At 47.9% G+C, this 20,192-nt stretch overlaps 2 protein-coding genes across 12 annotated transcripts in view; both read right to left on the reverse strand.

Annotated features, from left to right (window-relative positions):
* Positions 1 to 56: 56 nt before the first annotated feature.
* Positions 57 to 3,817, reverse strand: TTC36 (tetratricopeptide repeat domain 36). The gene is made up of 3 exons (XM_036992740.2): positions 3,607 to 3,817; positions 2,420 to 2,608; positions 57 to 363 (listed from the first exon to the last, which is right to left on the reverse strand). The coding sequence occupies exons 1-3, from the start codon at positions 3,719 to 3,721 to the stop codon at positions 101 to 103; spliced, it is 567 nt and encodes a 188-aa protein (XP_036848635.2). The 5' UTR covers positions 3,722 to 3,817; the 3' UTR covers positions 57 to 100.
* A 604-nt stretch (positions 3,818 to 4,421) lies between these two features.
* Positions 4,422 to 20,192, reverse strand: part of KMT2A (lysine methyltransferase 2A) — a 69,062-nt gene continuing 53,291 nt past the window's right edge. For all 11 annotated transcript variants that reach the window (XM_073239699.1, XM_073239700.1, XM_073239701.1 and 8 more), the window contains 9 exons: positions 19,886 to 19,945; positions 18,880 to 18,944; positions 17,532 to 17,702; positions 15,675 to 15,749; positions 11,152 to 11,326; positions 10,888 to 10,995; positions 10,376 to 10,459; positions 9,820 to 9,949; positions 4,422 to 9,310 (listed from right to left, as the gene is read on the reverse strand). In XM_073239699.1, coding sequence (XP_073095800.1) covers positions 9,035 to 9,310; positions 9,820 to 9,949; positions 10,376 to 10,459; positions 10,888 to 10,995; positions 11,152 to 11,326; positions 15,675 to 15,749; positions 17,532 to 17,702; positions 18,880 to 18,944; positions 19,886 to 19,945 — 1,144 coding nt within the window. In that variant the 3' untranslated portion in view covers positions 4,422 to 9,034. The remainder of the gene's footprint in view (positions 9,311 to 9,819; positions 9,950 to 10,375; positions 10,460 to 10,887; positions 10,996 to 11,151; positions 11,327 to 15,674; positions 15,750 to 17,531; positions 17,703 to 18,879; positions 18,945 to 19,885; positions 19,946 to 20,192) is intronic.

A 20,192-nucleotide genomic window follows, 5' to 3' on the forward strand; every position in this document is an offset into this window, starting at 1 on the left:
CGCCCGCGTGCCCGGCACCTGCGGGGACGACGGTAGGACGCAGACACAGGCGGGAAGCGGGGAGACCGGCAGCTTTATTGGTTGGGGGCCCGCGGCCGGCTCAGCGCCCGTCGCGGGGCTGGCGCAGCTGCCCCATCACGTCGGCCAGCATGCGGTTGCAGAGCGCGGCGTACGGGTTGAGCAGCACCAGCTGGCGCCGCGCGAAGGGGCTGCCCAGCCGCGCCGCGCGCTCGAAGTCCCTACGGGCGTCGTCGTCGCGTCCCTGCAGCCGCGCCAGGAGCCCGCGCTGCACGAAGCCCTGGCGGGCCGCGCGGCCCCGACCGCCGCTCAGCGCCACCGCGCGCTCCAGGTCCTCCAGGGCGCCTGCGGGGCGGGACGCGCAGGGTCAGAGCCGCGGGGCTCCGGCGACTAGAGGCCGGCACTTGGTCCCCGAGGTAGCTGGTGTTATTTATCCCCGCTACCAGCCGAGGCCGGGGAGAGTTGGCAGGGCTTGCCTGGGCTGCACAGCCAGCTTCGTGGCAGAGCTGGGACCAAAGTCCCGGTCTTGCCTTGTTCTTATTTCATCTACCTTTATACAGGTGCTGGGAGGATTTTGAATAGTCGCTGTGTTCGTGACTCTGAGCCCCTTTGCTCAGCGCGTAGCAGGCAGTTTATTCCATACATTTTTCTAAGCATCTGCCATGTGCCAGGTGACTGAGTATCAGAGTCCAAGAAAATCGTAATGGACTGACAACCATTTTAGGAATACAATAAAAGCCATTTCTCTCTCTCTTTTTTTTTTTTGAAGGCTTTTCTCTCCTTTTTCCCACTGTATGCTTTAAAACAGCTTCTCTCTCACCTGTTTCCACAGACTGCCTTTCCTCACTCTTTATCTCCTTGATCTTCATTATTTTGTATCTAATTTTCCTTGAAGGAGGCCTTGGGAGTTGGAGCTGGCCTGCACGGTTTTTATTTTTATCATCCTAAGAAAATACTTGGATTGGACATCAGAACTCGGTGTCTACTGTGAGGTCCGCCGAGCTGCGTTTTTTCTGGGCCCAGCTGCAGCTCCCTCGGGTTCTCCGAAGAGCCTGTCGAGGCTGTTAGGGAGCTCCAGCTTCATCCTAGAGCAGCGCTAACCCTCCCTGCCCGTCTGTCTCAGTCCCTGGAGGCCAGCAAGGGCCGTGCCCCAGATGGTTTAGAAGCCCTCTGATCACAGCATTCCTCAATTTTCCTCAGAAGAGTTTGGAGAAACCAAAAGACACCTCCAGGCGGAATCGCCTCTGACCCCGCCTAGGGTTTTGGTCTGCAGGTTGTCCCCAGCGGCCTTTACAGCCTTGCCCTGCCAGAGCCAGGTACCAGAGAAGCCTGAAAGGGGCCCTAGGGGTTCCCCACCATTTCCAGCATGGAGCCCAAACACCCAAGCTGGCATTCCTGGCCCGAGGAACAGCGCATCACAGTGAGTCCCAACAGTCTAGTAGTTCCCTGCTTGGCTTCAGCGGTTTACACTTTTGGATCAGTGTGCTCGGTGGTCCTCAGCAGCTTGGACCCGGGCACTCCTCAGTTAAAACCCTTTAGTGATTCCCCCATGTTTTTAAGACACAGTCCAACCTTGGCCTAATGTTCCCAGTTCTTCACCAACTGGCCCCTATTTGCCTACTGCTCTAGGCTCCACTCTCCTACCACTGCCCGTGACAGCCAGCCAGCCTGGAGATCTAGCGTTCCTGTACCTGCTCATGTCCTCTGGGCCTCTCTCTACAGGCTGTGCCTTCTCCCACTCAATGCCCCTCCGTGCAGCTGACTCCTATTCATCTTTCAAAACTCACCAGTCAGAAACAGATCTCATGCTATCCCAGCTCAGCTTATGGTGGTATCACAATTAGATGTCTCTCCTCCCCGTTGGACTGGATGCTTCTAGAGAAGCTGCATCATGTGCGAAGTAAGAGCACCTGCCCTGGAGCCCTGCACCTGGTTCAAGTTCCAGCTCTGCCACTTCTCAGCTGCCAGAGAGCAGTGTGCTGCTTAACCTCCATGCTTCAGCTTCATCAGTAAAATGGGGAGAAGAGCAAAATGTACCTTTTAGGATTAGGATTGTTCTTAGGATTAAATGAGCTGCTGTAGCTTACGTGGAAAGTGCGCAGTGCCTGGCACGTAGTACCTGCCATCAGTAGTATGTCTTCCATCTTTGCGTCCTTAGCACCTGGCCTACTGCCGTGTCAGTAGGCTCTCATTAAATATTAAATGGATAAGTGGAATGCGGTCTTTTCTAACTTCTCCCAATAGCCCCAGGAGACAGGCAGGGCCCACAATATATCTCTGATAGGTAAGAACATAGGTTCAAGGGTTTAGTGACTGCCACCCACGGGCCCACAAGCCCTTCATCTTTGGTCGGTGCACTCCAGGACCCCTTCTGTAGAGGCTCTCTGGCCTCTCCTCTCACCTGCCACATCTCCCTGGAGTCGCCGGGCCTGGGCTCGGTTGTTGTAGGCTGAGGCCCTCTCAGGCAACAGGTCGATGGCTTGGCCAAACCTCTCCAGGGCTGTACTGAGGTCGCCAGCCTCGGCAGCCATAACCCCCTGCAGCTCCAGAGCCTTGGACTGCTCCAGCTGTGCTCGAGGGAAAACTCCATCTGTGCCAGGGAGGGAGCCAGAAGGGGACAGGTACGCAGTCGGGAGCAAGAAGGAAAAGCCACCTCAGACTTTGGAAACGTGAGACCTGAGCCAGAGCTCAGGGCTGGGGTGCAGGTCACAGAGGAGTCGGATACAGTGTTAGGGCAGAGGTCCCCAAGGCTGAGCGCTAGAGCTGCCGAAGTTACAAAGAGGCCTTAGCTGGCTCCCGGTTTCCAAGAGAATGAAAGCCAAACTCCTTGGTCTGTAGCTAAATGATCTGCTCAAGGTCACAAAGGCCATATCACATGGTTTGGATTTGAACCCAGCTCTTTCTGGCTCCTTAGCCTGTCCCCATCTTGTCCTACTACACTGCCTACAACGTGGAGGCCTCCATGACATGCCCAGGTCGCCACAATCACTTCCACTTTTCAGCCTGAGGTTTCAGGAAGGCTTAAGCTTCAGTCCTGTAGAAACGAGGGCATTGAAACCTCCTGATGGTGACGTCAGTCCCCGTTAGGGCCTGCTGGGCAAGCCCGTGAGTGCATTCACTCTGGAAGCACTAGCCCAGGGCTCGGCGTGTAGTGGCGTGACCCTGAGCACTTGCTTAGGGTCTATGCACCTAGGTTGGAGCCCTCAGCGGAGCCACCCCGTGCTGTCCCAGTCCCCTGATCCATCTGTGTGGGGTGATCTGTTAGGACAGAGATGTGTGAGTCTAACATGGCCCGCTTCCGCCAGTACAGTTAAGCTTAGATCACGGGGTGAATCAAGTGGGGAGGTTAAGTGCAGAGGTGGGAGGGCTGAAGGGCTGAAATAAAACCTGGCTTTCTCCTCCTGGCAGAGCGACTCTTTGCCAGGCCCCCATCAGTGCATGAGAGCCAACCAGCCCCTCTGATTCCAAGCTCAGTTGTCATCCAAGGGTCATGGAACAAGGGGCCTTGTAAGACTACCTCCCTGTCACCCCGGTGAGGGCAGCAGACCAGGCCTGGCGGAGAGCTAGGCTCCAAGGTCAAATACTTGCCTCCATCTGCTTCCTTCTCCGCGTCTTCTTCCAGGTCCAGCCCAACAACGTCCCCAAATGGGGTGTCAGGGTTGAAGATGGCCCGCAGCACTGCCTGATCATTCGGGGTCCCCATGGTGCTCAACTCCCGAACCCAACAGGTGACTCGGGGTGAGAGGAGGAAAAAGGGGTGGGAGTGCAGCCTGGCAGCCAGTTGGACTAAAAGATGGAGGTGCAGCTTGAGGCCCATCCCCTGGGAGGAGGCGTGTCTTCCATTCCTAGACTGTAGTGTAAATAATCAACTCCCTTTGGCCTGGGGTTAGTGACCCCAGCTTGGCAGAATGTTTACAAATATTTCTCAACTGCCTCCCCACTCTCACCCTATCCTAGGAGAAACAAGAGTAAATAAATCCAATTTCATCCTTAGGTGGAGTGGGGCACAGAGAGGGCTCTGTCCAGATGCTCCCTGAAATGTTCCCTGAAATTTTTCATTGATTGGAAGAAAATTGTTAGGAGCCACTGCTTGGCTGCCCGTGAATGCAGGGGGGATGGGCAGGAGTAAAGGGGCTGCTGCTTTGTCCTCTTGGCTGCTTCTCCTTCCCCAGAATTAATTAGGTCCTGAACAGACATCACCGATGAGTTAAGGGAAAGAAGATACTGTGAAGAGAGCCAGTGTGTGGGGCGGGGCCTGGAGCGAGGCGATGGGGAATGTTCAGTGATTTGACCTTAAAATGAAAGGATGTGGAAGGCGCTGTGGCATCAGGTCACAGGCCGCAGCCCACCCTCACTTCTCCACCCCTGCCAGGGCCGTAAGAAAGCTCCACCTTGTGCAGCAATAAACTTGACATGTTTATTAATTAAACTATCACTTAAATAAAAAAAAGTGCATAGAAAATAAACATGTTTAAAAACTCCTTTTTTTTTTTTTACAACTATGTACACTTTTTACTTTTACATTCAGTCTTTCGTAGAGAGCTTTCAGCATTATTATTTTTTGAACTATTAAAGTATTTTCCTTCATCCCTGTCACAGGGAGTTAACACTGATGGACTTTAGACACATATTTTTCCTTTTTTTTTTTTTTCTCTTTTTCTCTAACCAGAAGCTTGGAAGAACACAAAGAAAAAAACCAAAAGATCTGTTATACATGATAAAGTTGTCAAGAAATGTCTTATTTCTAGAAAAGAAGCTTGTCAACTGTTGAGCTTTTGAAACAATTATTCAACTACCTGTATTTACTAAAGAGACTGTTAAAAGTTCAATAAAAGAAACACCACAAGTCTATTTTCTTGGTTGAAAGACAGAACTAGAGTACCTGGGAACAAGATACCAGGAAAGCACAGAACACAATTTTCCCCTAAATGCAGGTGGTAACCCCAACATTCATAACCAAAAGTAGAGAAACAAGGGGTACAGGTACTGACTGGCAACACTCACGGCAGAAAAAAATCCAGGTGACCCCATTTCTGCATTTCTCTCTGATCCTGGGAATGGACGTTCTACCATCCCTTTAAGGTGTGGGTGTCCCCCCATTTTGGGGTATCAGAGGAGCGCCAGACTGACTTTTCCTGCCACTACTAGCAACTGTAACACAATCCTTATCTATAGTGTTAAGAGAATTAAAAGCCATGGACTGAACTAGGCTTCGTTACATGGTGCATTACTATATTAATTCCTATATATATCATATTTATAATTATTTGAAAACCAAAACAAAAAAAGTTGCAAGTTTTCAGAGTCGACTGGTATTCATGATTCGGCACAAAACCGTCTGCTTATAACCTTGTATTGCTTGAAAATGAAGGAAATGAAACACAAAATTACACCCAGCCCTTTGCAATGACCCGCTTTTCCTTTAAAAAAAAAAAAAAAACAAAAACCCCAAAACGTGATTTCTTTTTTTAAAAACCTCAAATCAAACTTAGAAGTTAACATCTGACAAGGTTTTGACCTTTAGTATTTTCATATACTTGAACATCAGTCCTTTAGAGAGATACATTCATTAGAAGATATTTTTTTGTTTTTTGTTGTGTACATATACATTTTAAATCAAGGGGGCTGCATGGTGCTCACTGCATTGGCCGGGGGGGGGGGGGGTTTGACAGAGGCAAGCGGGGTGGTAGACTGGATCCCAGCAAAGGAGCCTGGCTGAAAACTTACATACAGCTGCCTGGGCTTCCCCCACACGTCTTGTTATGGGTCTAGAGACGGGAGGGCTGTGCTGGAGGCAGTGGATGGGGGCAGAGGGAGCCAAGGGACCGAGTTCCGGCCAAAGGGTCAGCGCCATGCAGCTCTCCTGGTTACACAGTTGTCACTGGCCACCAGGAAATGCAGCCACAACGGGTTCTAGCAGCAAAGCTCTAAGTGGGCTGGCTCGCCAAGTGCCCACCAGGTTTGCAGCTGGTACTCCTCAGGGATCTGGGTGCCCCTTGGGGGATTCTTGGGAACGACCCACCACAGTTCCTCAGTCTGCACTTTTGTGCAAAGCCTCCCTTGGTCACTTTCAAAACGAACTCAAGCGTTTTGGAGATTAGCTGTGCCGCCTTTTGCCTTCTGTCCCTCTTGTAGGGAAACCTTAGCTTAGTCCCCAAGGTGCTGGCAGGTATGCTGAATTTTGGCAATGGACTCAAGGCTGAGCATTAGGAGGAATTGCTCATTTTCTGTGGCTGACAGGGAGTGACAGGCAAGGCGAGCCGTCTGCAGCTGGCAGGAGGAGGCTGCGGCCCCCCTCCGCCATGGGGTCGGGGACTGGTAGAGAGTGAGGCGGGGGCTCACAGTACAGCACGGCCTAGCAGGGCAGTAACTAGGTCTGTTTAGCTGAGTTTTCCCCCACCCCCTGACTGGCCTTTGGGTCTCTCAAGGTGAATTCATGACCCATCAGTGCATTAATCGTTTCAGTAACAAATGCAGCTTAAGGTTTTTTTCTTAAAAAAAAAAAAAAGGAATTAAAGGATTTACAAAGAAACCTCACACAGTGCAATAATAAAGGAAAGCAGACACTAGTGGGACCCCTAGGGCCACTGTATCTTGTTCTCGGGCAAGAGGAAGGGAGGTGAGGTCTGGGTAGAGTGCTTTTCCCCAGGCCCCTGCTGGCACTTCTCCATGGCGACAAGGAAGTCTGCCATCCTGGACACAGTGCTGGGCTCCCTGCAGGACAGTGAAAACAGTGACAATGTTCCAGCAGAGCCACCAGACAAAGTTCTTAAGGTCACAGAGTAACAGGGAGCCCAGGATGGAAGGCACAGCAGAGCCATGAGTCCTGGGGCAGAGAGCGCGGGGCTGAGTCGTATTGCTTTGCTAGACTTCCAAAGGAATGGGCTCCTCGCGGCGGGAAGAGGGGGCCCCTCCCTCTACTGGACTACACTGCTCTGAAACCCAGTGGCCTGACAGGCAGAGGAAGATCTGCTTTATTGTGAGTGGTCAGACTGTGCTTCAGTTTCAACAGGCTGCCCCAAAAGAGGGCATGTGGGATCCACGGGTTCTTTGAAGGTATGAGGACTTGGTGGGCGGAGGGAGAGGGAACGAGGTGAACTATGAGGCAGATGGTGACGGGAAATGTCAGGTTGCCATTCAACTTGGTTCTTAACTCTGAAGTAGGAAAGATGAGGGGAATGGAGATTGCCACCTCTCGCCACTCTGAGCTGGTGCCAGAAAGGAGAGAGGCAGTGTGAGAAAGAAGAGGAGAAACTGCTGTGTCAAGAGACAAGGACAGCCTTCCGAGGAGCTTCGGTGTGGGAAGGAGGGGAGTGGCCCAGCAGAGTTGGGTGACCTTCCTTTTCCATTTATTGTCAAAGAGCAAACCCAGGAAAGAGACATTTATGTCAACAGGGCACAAACAAGCTACACATTAAACAACAAAAGTACACCTTCCAGGGGGAAGTTGGGCAGGAAAAACCAGACTTTGTGTGTACAGCTGAATATTTTCTCTAACTTCATCCTATGAAAATAAAAAATTATTAAAAACCGATCTTCTTTTAAATTAGGATAATACCGCGGTTTAAAAAATAGCCTTGTCATAAGTGCTTCTCCCTATGAAGTGCTTCTCATAGAAAAATATACAAAATATATTTACATTTATAAAACCTTAAATAGTAAACTGTAAACAGAACAGAGTAAAATCCAATGACTTAATTTAACAGGTTCAGGACAGTGCTGGGGAAAGGAAGAGAAGAACCATCCGATGCCTTTGGACCGCATCCTAAGGAGGAGCCGGGCAGTAGTGTCATTCAATGTACTTTATCCGTGGGTTCTGTGCGGTGGCAGAGGTCCCTCAACACAAGGTGGTCTAGTCCCCAAGTTTTGGGCTGTGAAATCTGATTAGTGTTCTGCCTTCAACTGGACACTGACCATTTAAAAGTTAAGTCTTCCTATGTCTTAACAAGGGGGAAATAAAGTCACCAGATCCTAGGAATGGGGTCCAGGGGTCCTCCTGGTTGGGATACTCTGCTTGTTGCATGGTTCAAATCCTAGTTAAATAATCTTTTTCCTCTTCTAGAAAATCATGCTACACATATGTCTTTAACACGCTCAGTGGAGCTTTATGAAACTTCTCCAAGTCCTGTCTGGTTCTGGCCAGTGGCTCCTGTCCACTTCCCCGCTGGGAGTGCTTCCAGGCTCAGGGAATGGCGTGCGGGCACATGCTGTGCCCACAGGGGTTGTCCTTGAGCAGGGAGTCACTCTCCCCTACCACCCAGGAAGAGCGGGAAAGCAGTGGGATGAAGAGGGGAGACGAAGAAAGTGGAGTGAAGAGAAGGAATGAGAGGGAAGCTGCTCCTACTTTCAAGGAAGGGACTTGGCGGAGGTAAGGCTCCCGGGGATAACACTCGCGCTGAAAGCCCACGGGCTCAATGTTTGGTGATTAGTTGGCACAACCCCAAGACAGCCTTCTGACACCGAAGGTGCTAAGAATCCTGTCTCCCCAGCAGAAGTGAACTCTCAAGTAGCAGGATGGTAGGGAAAACCACCAGACCTCTGTTTGTTCAACAGGTGGCTACAGGCTGGGCCCGGTGGGCAAACCACCAGGTACCCAAGCGACCCTCCAGTTGGGGCTCTGCCTGACCCCTCGCTCGTGGCGCTTGGGAACGGGCCACGGCGGGATGGCGCCTTCTCTCTGAGATGCTCGGGCCCGATCTCCCAACACAACTAACCCTCTAGAGACTCCTGCCAGGCAAGTCTGCTAGGGACCCCATTTCCCGCTTTCTCATGGCATACAGTTAGGGGGGCCCCCACGGAAAGCCAATTGTTGATCTTTCCTCCAAGACCTCATCCCCTCTCCAGGGCTATGATCACATGTGTGATGTGACTATGGGACATAAGGGAGCCCAGCTGTCATGGGGCCCCCCCAGCAGTGCCCCCTCCATCCTGGAATGCCTTGCTGCGGGCAAAGGCCTTCAGCACTGCTCTGGCTGGCCCTGAGTCCGAGTGCTCCAGCCCTGGGCAAAGAGCAGCTTCAGTTCAGGAACTTCCGGCACTTCTTGGCACCACAGTTACAGGGGAGCTTGTTGCTGGCATCCTCGATGGGGAACTTATAGTCGTACGTGAGTTCCTCCCCGCGGTAGATCTTGCGCATAGCAAAGATGACAATGTGCTTCTGCCCATCGATATTGATGACTCGAGAGTAGCAGTTAGGCTCACACGAGTGATTGATGAAGCGAGCGGCGTTTCCGTGCATGGTGGCGTCCACTACCTCCGAGTCATCGATTCGGAACATGTAGCAGCCAATGCCCTACACACGGAGAAGAGAGCAGGACTTGGTATTCACCACAGCTCGGCTATGAGAACACCTCCCAGCCTTTTTCTGATGCGACCCTACAGCTGCTGCTGAATCAAGTTTCCTGAATGAAATATCCAGATTTCTCCCATTTTTCGAGATGCTTCCATGACAAATTCCTACTTTACAGGCATTAACCTAGGAGTTTCTTGATGCTCCACAGGAAACAGAAACCTAAAAATTGTGTCACTATGCGCTTCTGGTCCTGGGATCCACTCAGACAAGCCTTCAAAGAATATCTCTGTATATGAATCCTTCGAGTGGATTCTGGACTTTTCCTGGGCCCACCACAAATTTCCAACATTGTAAAATGTAAAAAGAGGAAGGGAGGGAGGAAGGGGGGAAGGAAGGAAAAGAAAAAGTATCCTTGAATCAATAAAACATACTGTCTCTTCTGGGCTCTCAGGCTATGTACAGTTGAGGCCCCACCCAGCACATGAACAGGGTGGGAGTAGGGGGCTCACCTTGCTGTCATAGTACTTTTCCCGCTTGTCAGTCTGGATGGAACGGATGACGTTGCCAGCATACTCAATCACCATCTCACCTGCATCAATGTTCCTCTTACAAAAAAGACCCCGGCCATGGATGGGAGACCTGGGACACGAAGATGGAAAGGGGATCAACCACAGATTTTGCAAGTAAGGTTAGTTGTGTGAATACATGAAAAAAAAAAAAAGAGTAAAATCTCCTGGTCTGTCAGACACTTGGGGCTGTGTGTGGTGGAGGGGGGAGATCTGGACCCATCTGATTTGAATATATTAACTGTCTTAACAAATGGCCAAGGAGTCAAGATTTCTCTATCCTGTGGCCCCCTAGAAGTAGCAATATCTTAATGCTTATTACGTTTAACTAGTTGTTTAACACAAGGAGTTGCAGGATCCCAGGACATCAGATTAAATTCATCATAATCTATAAAAATCTTACTTACTGAATGTGGGAGGCCACTCCAGCATTTGGTTCACTTTGATTTTGGAAAATGTCACCAGTTTCCTGTAACTTTTTCTAGAATTTTACCCATACCTGTAGACACCAACTGCCTCCTTAGAAGTCTTTTTTAGGTGCCGGAAACGCATGGCCATTGGCAGATCCATGCTGGTTGCCCTCCTAAAAAGACAAGGCAATGATTAATGAATTATCTTCAGGAAATGACCAGTTTTGAGTCTTGGAATCAAAGGTTCCTAGAGAATGATGACACGATTTTCTTGGCTCGGTGCCAAGTATAAAAGGCGCCTTACAAAACGAGGCTGACAACCTGCACGTGCTTTCTGACCCTGACACCTATGACTACGTGGTCCACCCAGAGCTGACCGAGTACACATGGTTAAGGAAAATAAAACGTACATCTTACAGTTATTTGAATTTCTCCTCTATGGCATATCTTCTCTCTTTGCCAGCCAACACTTACTATATTTCAGTCTTCATAATGCTATCCAGGGAATTCTGGTCCAAGCAAAATGGTACAGTGCCCGGAACAGCTGGCGTAGAGGGAAGCAAAGGGTACTTCTCATGACCCCTCTCCACCTAAGACTTACCGTGCGGACTTGAGCTGGACCTCCTCCTCCTCTTCGTCATTGGGGCTGTATTCAGGGGGCTGCCGATGTTTAGAAGCCAGGAAGTTAAACATGTCAAATGCCGACTTCCTGGAGGCAAATATTAAAATATTGAGAAATGCTTTAACAGGAGCAGTGATGGACAACACTAACTCTGGAGATCTCAAAGGTTATGTGGGAAAATAATTATTTGGTTAGATAACAAAATCGGGACCCCAACTGCTTATGGAAAAGAGCAGAACTTGCCTCAGGTGGACTTCAGCCCTGGCTGAGCCATGGGGGTTCAGGGCGGGTTCGTCGGCGTCTTCTGGCTTGTGGAACCGGAACTTGTAATTCCTGCAGTGCTTGGCACCGGACAGCTGCTCAATCAGGAACACAACTGCATCGTGGAGAATCCCCAGCATCCGCAAGCCATTAACACCTGTGGGATCAAAGGCTCCAGGGCAGTGAGGGGAACAGCCAACAGGAAACTGCACAGCAGTAAAGAGACGCCTGAGCCACAGAACAGCTCCACCAGCAGCTGCTCAAGCGGGAGTGACACTGAAGACCAGCCAGAACTGAGCATTCATCAGAGAGCCATCAAAACGGTAGAGACACAGACTTATCCATGTGGAAAATGTTCGTGACACAGTAAGTGAAAAGGCAAGGCCCTGAACTATGGAATATTTCCTACGTTCCGTATGTACACAGAAACGCTATTTACCTTACTCCATTTCAGTCCACACGAGGCAGGAATGGCTAGCTTCATCTTAAGGTAAGTCAACCTAGGCTCTGAGCATTTAAATGCCATGCTCAAGGTCACACAGCTAACGTGACAAGATCTGAACCTTGGACTTGTTTAACTTTAGTTAGTCCCATTTTTGTTTATAGGTAACAGAGAACCTGGAATCTGTAAGCTCATATGCACACAGGTTAAAAATGTAAAAGAATGTTAGCAAACCCCTAACACAGAACTCTCTTTTGCGATGTTACAGTTAATGTATACATTCATTTGCTACTGAGTATAGCTGCTTTGTTTTACTCACTCAGTCTCATGCATTAAGGAGTATTTCCCATTTCCTTTTATTTTATACAAACCACATTTATAGAAATTACTGGCACAGACAGTGAAAGGCTGTCTAAAATGACTGGCTTCTTTCACTACAGGGATGGGGCAGAGTAACAGCTGCTGCATCTCTTTCTGACACCAGATACAGCTAATGTTCTTTATATTTTTCTTAAGTCAACAGTATTATTTCATTTACGAATATTGCTCTTAGTATTAGACACCGAACATTAATGGTGCTTGTTGTGGACAAGATACGCATTTCCTAAGAAGAGCTGGAGGATCACATACGCAATCCCAGCAAACAGACAGCCTGTGTTATGAAGCTTATGTAGAGATGTAACTGCAGTGTCATTTGGGGACCACATGCTGTATACAGAACACATCCATGTTTAAACGTTACAATAGTTACTTCTGGGAGGCAGGACCCCATCCACCTTTTAACTTGCTATTGTGATTGTTTGCTTTTCTTATTTTAAAATTCTTCTGTCTTGAGTAGTTTTTTAGAAGAGGGGAAAGTTATTATTAGATGCCTAATTTCTACATCATTTAGAGAACTTCTAAGGGAGATCATTTGGTTTCAGTGGCAAGCAGAAAGATGAGTCTCCAAATAAGGTACATTCCCATGAACACAACTGTTGTTTTGATTAGAACTCAACTTAAATATGTACCACACAAGCCTACAATACAAGAGCTCGAGTCACGGTGGACAGTCTCACGCTCTTTTTTTTCTACACGACTCTTGATTTTCCCCAAGAATATTTTCCTAGAATATTTTAGAATGCTATGGATTCCTAGGTGGAATGAGACACTGAAAAACGTTAAGTAATTTTCACAAAAAGTTCACTTTATATTTAGGCTTAGTATTCAACTCTACATTCTGGAGAGCTTACACTGAGATCAGGTGCTGTGTCAATAACAGGAAAATAAAGACAAATTATGTATGGACCCCATTTGCAAGGAGGTCTTGGCAGAGAGAGGAGAAATGTACACAAACCATGTAATGTGCAAATACCCAAGTAAAGTACTATGGGAATGTTAAGAGAGAACAATCCACCCTGTTATGGGAGATTCACTTATTTATTCAACAAATATTTACTGAGCATCTACTGTACCCCACACATTCTGTCCCTCTCTCCACTGTGCCATGCAGAACCTCGAGAACCCAGAGGTGAACACAACAGGAAGGGACCTGTATTCAGAGCTTCTATTCCATGTCGGAGAGAAACAAAAATACACCAAAGGCCCTCCCGCGCCGGGGCTTTTTCATCCGCTGTTTCTCCTGCACTGAGGATGTTGATCACTGCACGACTGGCTCCCGCTCATTGACACTCGGGTCTTCGCTTTAATGTCACCTGTTCAAACTCCTTCCCTGACCACTCTGTCTAGAAGGGGCTCCCTGCCACCAACCACCCGCCTTTGGGTCACTCTCTATTTGACTAGCCCACTTTATCTTCTGCAGAGTCCTTATACCTGCCACTAGACAGACGACGGTGGCGAGGACAGGGACACGGTGGCAGCACTGGAGGAGGGGAACGGCAGACAGCTGGGAGTACAGTGGTCCCTCTCATTACCTCCCAGTGTTCATGCCACCCCGGGGGATTAGTCTAAGCCAGCCATGTCAAGTCACCCTGGCTGGTGACTAGCCTGGGAACGGACATGCTACCAATTCACGTCTATGAGAGGCAAGAAGTCCATTTCGTCCTAAACAAAAGCCCCTCCTCTAAACACCACCATGACTGAAGGGGATCCTGGGACCCCCGCAGCCGTCTGCTGTCAGTCAGAAGAGGAAGCATTAGCCTGGCAGGCAAAGAGGAAGGAAGGAAGGAATCCAGGCCTTTTCCGACACTGGGAACCCCTGGGCAACCCAATCCTGATGCCTGTCCTACCTCCGGACTTTCTGTCATGTGGGATAAATCATCTTACAGTTTAAATCAGTCAAGAGTTGGGGTTTCTGTAGCCCAAGGTCAAAAGTATCCTGAGTGATAAGCAACAGGCACAGAGAAAAATTGTCCACAAAGACTAAGAGGGAGATTTTGAGCAGGGTCTTGAAGGATTACCAGGAATTTGTCAAGCAAACAGGGGAATCTGGGGACCAGGAGAGAGAAGATGGAGGGAAGCAGGCCAATCCTGGTACTGGGAACTGCCTGAGCCTCAGATGCTAATGTGAAGGCACATGCAGTGTAAGTAGCAGGAATTACCTGAGGCACAAGTTAAAAATTCAGCTTTCTCACCTCTAAGCCCAGAGGTTCTGATTCACGTCAACAGAACACACTTTATGACATACTGACAGATCTAGAACTTTAAGAGTGCAGTGTAGCTACAGAACAAGGAATCTCAAGGGTTAGGAAGGTGGAGAACTGAGGTGGAACGGATAAGGTGGGTGAGAGGCCCCAGGGGCGGGAAGCCTTGGGAGAGCAGGCTGACTCCGCGCCTACTCGGCAGTTCCACCCCAAGTGTCTCTGATGCGGTGCCAGGAATAGCGCAGGCGCACAGGAAATACTAACAGAGAATATTTAAGTGTTGACTATTTTCTCCCCTGTCTAGTGGGCAATAAGAAGAAGCTTTTGGGGTACTTCTGGCAACACTGAAGACTCACTGCAAGGCAGAGAGATGGGAGCCCCAGGGCCCTGTTATGGGGCTTGTTCACTTTCCAGGTGACCTGAACCTGTGACAAAGGCTATGCCCGAGGAAGGCGAGAGCGAAGCGAGGGGGTCTCCCGCTCCTGGGGGAGAATCAACAGCAGTGGCCGACTGGCTGTGATGAGGGAAAGGGAGGGTGTGGAGACTTACTGGGCTCTTCTGACCTGGGGTAGCGGATGCGGAGAAGAGGAAAGCGCTGATCAGTGAGTGCAGATGTGCCTGTGGTGGCCGAGCAAGCGAATGGGTAGATTGAGAGGGGCAGAGGCTGAGAAGCCAGGAGAGCCCCAACTTTAAAAAAAACTTATTGCCTGCCATCTGTTCTTTTAAAAATACTGTATGATTCCACTTACGTGAGGTATGTAAAGTAGTCAAAATCATAAAGACAGACAGGGTAATGGTGGGTGCCAGAAGTGGGGACAGGACAGTGGGGAGAATGAAGAGTTGTTGTTTAATGGGTAAAGTTTCAGTTTTACGGGATGCAAAGAGTTACGGGGACAGGTGGAGCTGATGGCTGCACGATGTGAATGTACTTAACACTACTGAACTGTACACTTACAAATGGCTACAATCGTAATTTTATGCTAAGCGTGTTTTAACACAATAGAAAAAAATTCCTCTGTGAAAATATAAAGAAATGAAGTACTGATGATAAGTTACAGCAGGGACTCTTTAAAGCATGATGCCAAATGAAAGAAGCCAGTCATGAAAGGCCACATATTGTATGATTCCATTTATCTGAAGTGTCCAGAATAGTAAATCTATGGAGACCAAAAGTCAGTCAGTGGTTGTTAGGGGCTAGGGCTGAGGAATAACTGCCAAGAGGTATGTGGTTTCTTTCAGGGACAATGAAAATGGTCTGGAATCGTTTGGCAGTGAAGGCTGCCCAACTCCGTGAATTTACTAAAAGCCACTAAATTATATGCTTTAAATGGGTGAACAGTATAAGAATTCTATCTCAGTAAAGCTGTGAAAAATTATATTTTTAATAAAAGTTGATTTTTTTGCAGAATCAACTCTCCAGCTTAGGCCTACATGCTACCAAATACTCTGAGACAGGAGCGAAATGGCCACCATGGCCGTACCTGCAAACGAGAGCTGCTTTAGGCGGGCGTTTGACCGAGCTTCCTGGACTTTATCTGTCAGTGACTTCCAGGCATCTGTGAAGAAATAAAATATTCAACCAAATATCTCCCAACACCAAGGCATGCATGGGCATCGTGTCCAGAATCCCTACCCTACAGTGTGACACCACATCCCACTGCAACAGTTTGTTGTTTTCTTAGTGCAAATCAGCTCAGTGCATGAGACAGAAGCTGGGAAGGTGCACCAAGTAGAGCTTCTCTGTGTTAGGAAGGGTACAGGAACAGGAGGGCCATACCCTCTGAAAATGACCCGAGATCCCAACGCACTCACGTCCCCTGGTGGCAGTTTGGGTCTCCACCTGAATGTTTGGATTAACTGTATTCCGTGTACCCCTAACCAGTGCGATACCAGCAGCAACGATTTAACCAGGACTATGGGGAGATCAGAATTTCTCAGTTCCTTAAAGTTACGGGTGTAACTAGAAAACTTTTACAACCCCATCTTGCTCTAATCTAAAACTCTAGGATTTCTTACTATCTGTTGGATTTCTGACCACCACTCCATGCTCAATACGTCTTATCTAGAAATCAAAACACTTGGAACTAGCTATTTTTTTGTTCTCCTTACATATCCTTTTTAAAGTAATCCAGGCCTGAATCTTCAGTCATCCCTGACTCTTCTCTGTCTGTTCTCTGACATATACAAGCAGTCAATGTGTGCGTTCTCTCCTCTTCTGTCTTCTGGAAATGGGCTGTATTACCTGACACCTCTATGCAGCAATATCCTCCTTAGGGACGTCCGTCCTGCCTTCTAGTATCTCCAAGGCTGAGAGTCTTCAGTCTCTCTTTATGGAGCTACCACATTAAGCTTCCTGAAATTCTGCTTTTAATTCCATTCCGCCAGAGTGTCAAAGGCCTCTGGTTCGGCACTGAAGGCCCACACCAATCCACCTTCCCACTGTCTCTCCCGCTATCACCTTCAGGATTTCAACGTCATTTTCCACCTGGCCCCACTCGGAAGCCCACCAACTGCAGTCCCACCTTCCTAACTTTGCTTGTATCCTTTCTTCGAAGCCCTTTTCCATTTCTCTTTCCTAACCTGCACCCTGTGTGCTTCTTTAACAGAATCTCCTATTACTCTCCATTGGTTTGTTGATGACCCCAACTGACCCACAGTGATCTTCTTTTCCTTCAAGTCCTCTAGTATTTACTGCCTAGAGAGCAGTCACTAGTCCTTCAACAGCTAATGAACACCCGTATGCTTGGGACACGAAGACAAATAAGGTAAAATTCCAGCCTTCATGGCAAGTTCCCTGTAGAGTAAGACACAGATGTAAAAACATTTTAAGCTACGAAACAGAAACATTTAAGATTCTACAAGGAGCAGAAAGGAGGGAGTGGGAGCGCTGATCTGGTTCGGAAGGTCAGGAAAGACTTTCCGAGTGGAATCCTTAAAGATGAGCTGGAGTTCTCCGGGAGAATGAGGCTGGAAGAACGTTCCAGGCAGAGGGAAGGTGACGTATGAAGGCAGAGGTGAGAGAGAATGGCATTCAAGGTACACAAGTAAGTGGCAGAAGACAAGGCTGGAGAGGCAAGCTGAGGTCTCATGCGCTCTGCGAAGGAGTAGTGTGACCTTAAGTACACCATCTGTATCGCTGATTTTTCACATAACGTACAGACTACTTCCCTGATAGTACTAACGTCTTAGGACAAGTTACATGCTATATAATGCTTCCAAGTACCTTCCATAACACCGCGCACACAACTGCCCACATAAGTGGTCGTAATACACAGAAAATGCAGATCTAGCTGAAACAGGGCCTGTGCGGATGGGTCACGCCAGCTTAACCCACTCACCTTCAATACTTTCTGCACAGATCTGAAAGCCATCATCACTTGAAATCTCAAAAACAAGTCCTTTCTTGGGCTTTTTCTCAGCGATGCTTTCCTTCCGCTTCTGTTCTTGCTGGAGCCAAAGCATCAGCGGAGAGCTGAAGTCCCTTTCTTCCTCCTCCACAGCCTTGGGTTCTGAGGGAGGAAAGAGACAAGGGGCCAGAGTGGTGGCGACAGCCACACTGAGCGCCAGAACACTGTCTCTGAGCCGAACGATATTCCGTAGTATTATTATTCCCACTTATATTATTATTATTCCATTCTACTTATATAGTATTATACATTATTCCCATTTTCAGATAACAAAACTGAGGCTCAAACGGGTGCCGCAGCTTGCCCTGGGTCACAACCAGGAAGTGACTAGAACTTGGCTTTTTTCTACATGAAGTTATGCTGACTCTGGCAGAGTGTCTGGTATTTCTGACAGTTTTTTGGTAAGCAATCGCCCATGACAGGGCCGGACTATAGTGGGTGACATGCATGAGGTCCCATGAGGCACTCTTCCAGAAACTTCTCTATATTAACCCAGATAGAGCTCACAACAATCCAGTGAGGTGGCTGTTTTTTTATCTACCATTTTGAGGGTGAGAAGACTGAGGTACAGAGGCTAAGTAACTAGCCCAAGCTCATATAGCTCAAGCAAAGCTGGGATTTCAGCCCAGCAGGGCCCAGAGTCCATGCTATCGGCCATCACCCCTCACTGCCTTCTTACACACAGACACCTACCAGTCCTCTCGAGGAGTGGGCACATCAGCAGAATGGGGTTTCACCCCAAAGCTTACGCCTAGGCGTTTTCTCTCCCTGGTTCCCTTTCTGGATGTTCCCTTGATGGAAGTGGGACTTTATATCGAGAACTCTCCACATTGAAGTGACCAGATGTTTACTGGTCAAATTCATTAGGCAGAGCAAAAGTGCTATGGAGATGTATCTGGTGTTGTGACCAAAATCTGGTTCTCCTATTAAATGAAAAACATTCTTGGTTTTCTTCAGTACAAGCTAAGGGATGAAGTCCGGTTACCACTAACTTTAAGATCACACTGCTATGAGAACAAGTAGAGCAAAGAGTATTTATAGGTTTTAGTCTTGTGTCCTGCAGTTGACAAATGATCAGAGTACGTAGTGGGAGAGCAGTGGACCAGGAGACACACACTCTGAGTAGCAGGCTACAACTCTGGCCAATCACTTAACTTCTTTGGAGCTTAGCTTTTTTTTTTTTTCTTTTAAATCTAGAAAATCAGTTGGTAATGCAGGTGGTTTTTATAGTACTTTTGGCTTTGAAATTCCGATTCTGAACTGTTATTCACCCACATACCTGTACTTTCTTGTTCATTTGCTGGATTCTGTGCTGTCTGAATCTCAGGAAGAATAGCCACTTGCCTAAAGGAAAAGAAAATCAAACGTGAGATGTAATATCAGGTAGTCTTCAATTCAAAGACAAAAGCCATCTGTGCTCTGCATGCAACTGTGTCAGTTACACAAAACAACTCCTAAAAATGAACCACAGGATGCTTTGTGGGTGACGTACTGGATGAACATCACCACCACACTACGCTGCGGTATATGACATAAAACTATCTTGTAGGAGATTCTTTCCCAAATACTGACATGAAGTTTCTGCTTGTGAAGTTATAGGTTGTGTCCCTGAAATTCTTCTCATACCCTCAGTATTAGAAAAAAATGAAAGGGCACCTGTTAGAAACAGTTCTGGAGTCACTGAAGTAAGTTAGCTGGTTTAACTAAAAACAAAAGCAAGCTGCTTGAACCAGTGAAGCACCACCAATTTTCACTTTTTAAAATTAAATAAATCTTGGAAACAATCTAAATGCAGATCAATAAGGGACCAGTTGAGTAAATCATTGTGGGTCCATACAACACAACTGGAGGCAGCCATTAAAAAAACGGGGTGCGTCTACATGTGCTGGCACAGAAATATGTTCACAGGTGGACAATAAAAAAAAAAACAAGTACAGAACAGTATGTATAGAATTATTTTATGCAATAAAGTATATATATTTTCGTATACCCACAGCATATTCTATGCTGTACATGCATAGAAATGTCTGCGTGAATGAAAACAACTCTTAGCAATGGCTACCACCCCCAGGGGCCAGATTGGGAGGACGGCAGGCAGGACGAACACAGTACCATTATCCAATATTTAAATAACTCTATGCTGTGTTTCTTTTTTTTTAACAAGCATGTATTACTTCCATTTAAAAAACTATGGCAACAAAAATCAATACAAACCAGAGCTATTTTTTAAATGAGGTGGACGTAAATTGAGGGCTTAATCATAGAGAACTCATTTTTGCACTTACCCTGCAGGCTGCCCACACTCCTTCTGGGAGGAGGACTGCTCCGCCTCTGCTCCTGGAGTCCTGGAACAGAATCATTTGCATCTTTTCAAGAAAAACCACCAATAAATATGTACCGAATGTGGAGGTCAGTTTAAGGGAACGACTCCATCAGGATCTTACAAAATTTGTGAGCTGGGAAACCTAACCTGAGGAGACACAGGTTAGACAGTGGTTACTATGAGGGGCACCAAGAGGGGGTGCAAGGACCCTTCTGGAACACTCGGAATGTCTTGTCCTGATTGGAATGGTGGCTATACAGGTGCACGCA

Source organism: Manis javanica, chromosome 6 (genome assembly GCF_040802235.1).
Source record: "Manis javanica isolate MJ-LG chromosome 6, MJ_LKY, whole genome shotgun sequence".
In the NCBI taxonomy this organism is placed as follows: Eukaryota; Metazoa; Chordata; class Mammalia; order Pholidota; family Manidae; genus Manis; species Manis javanica.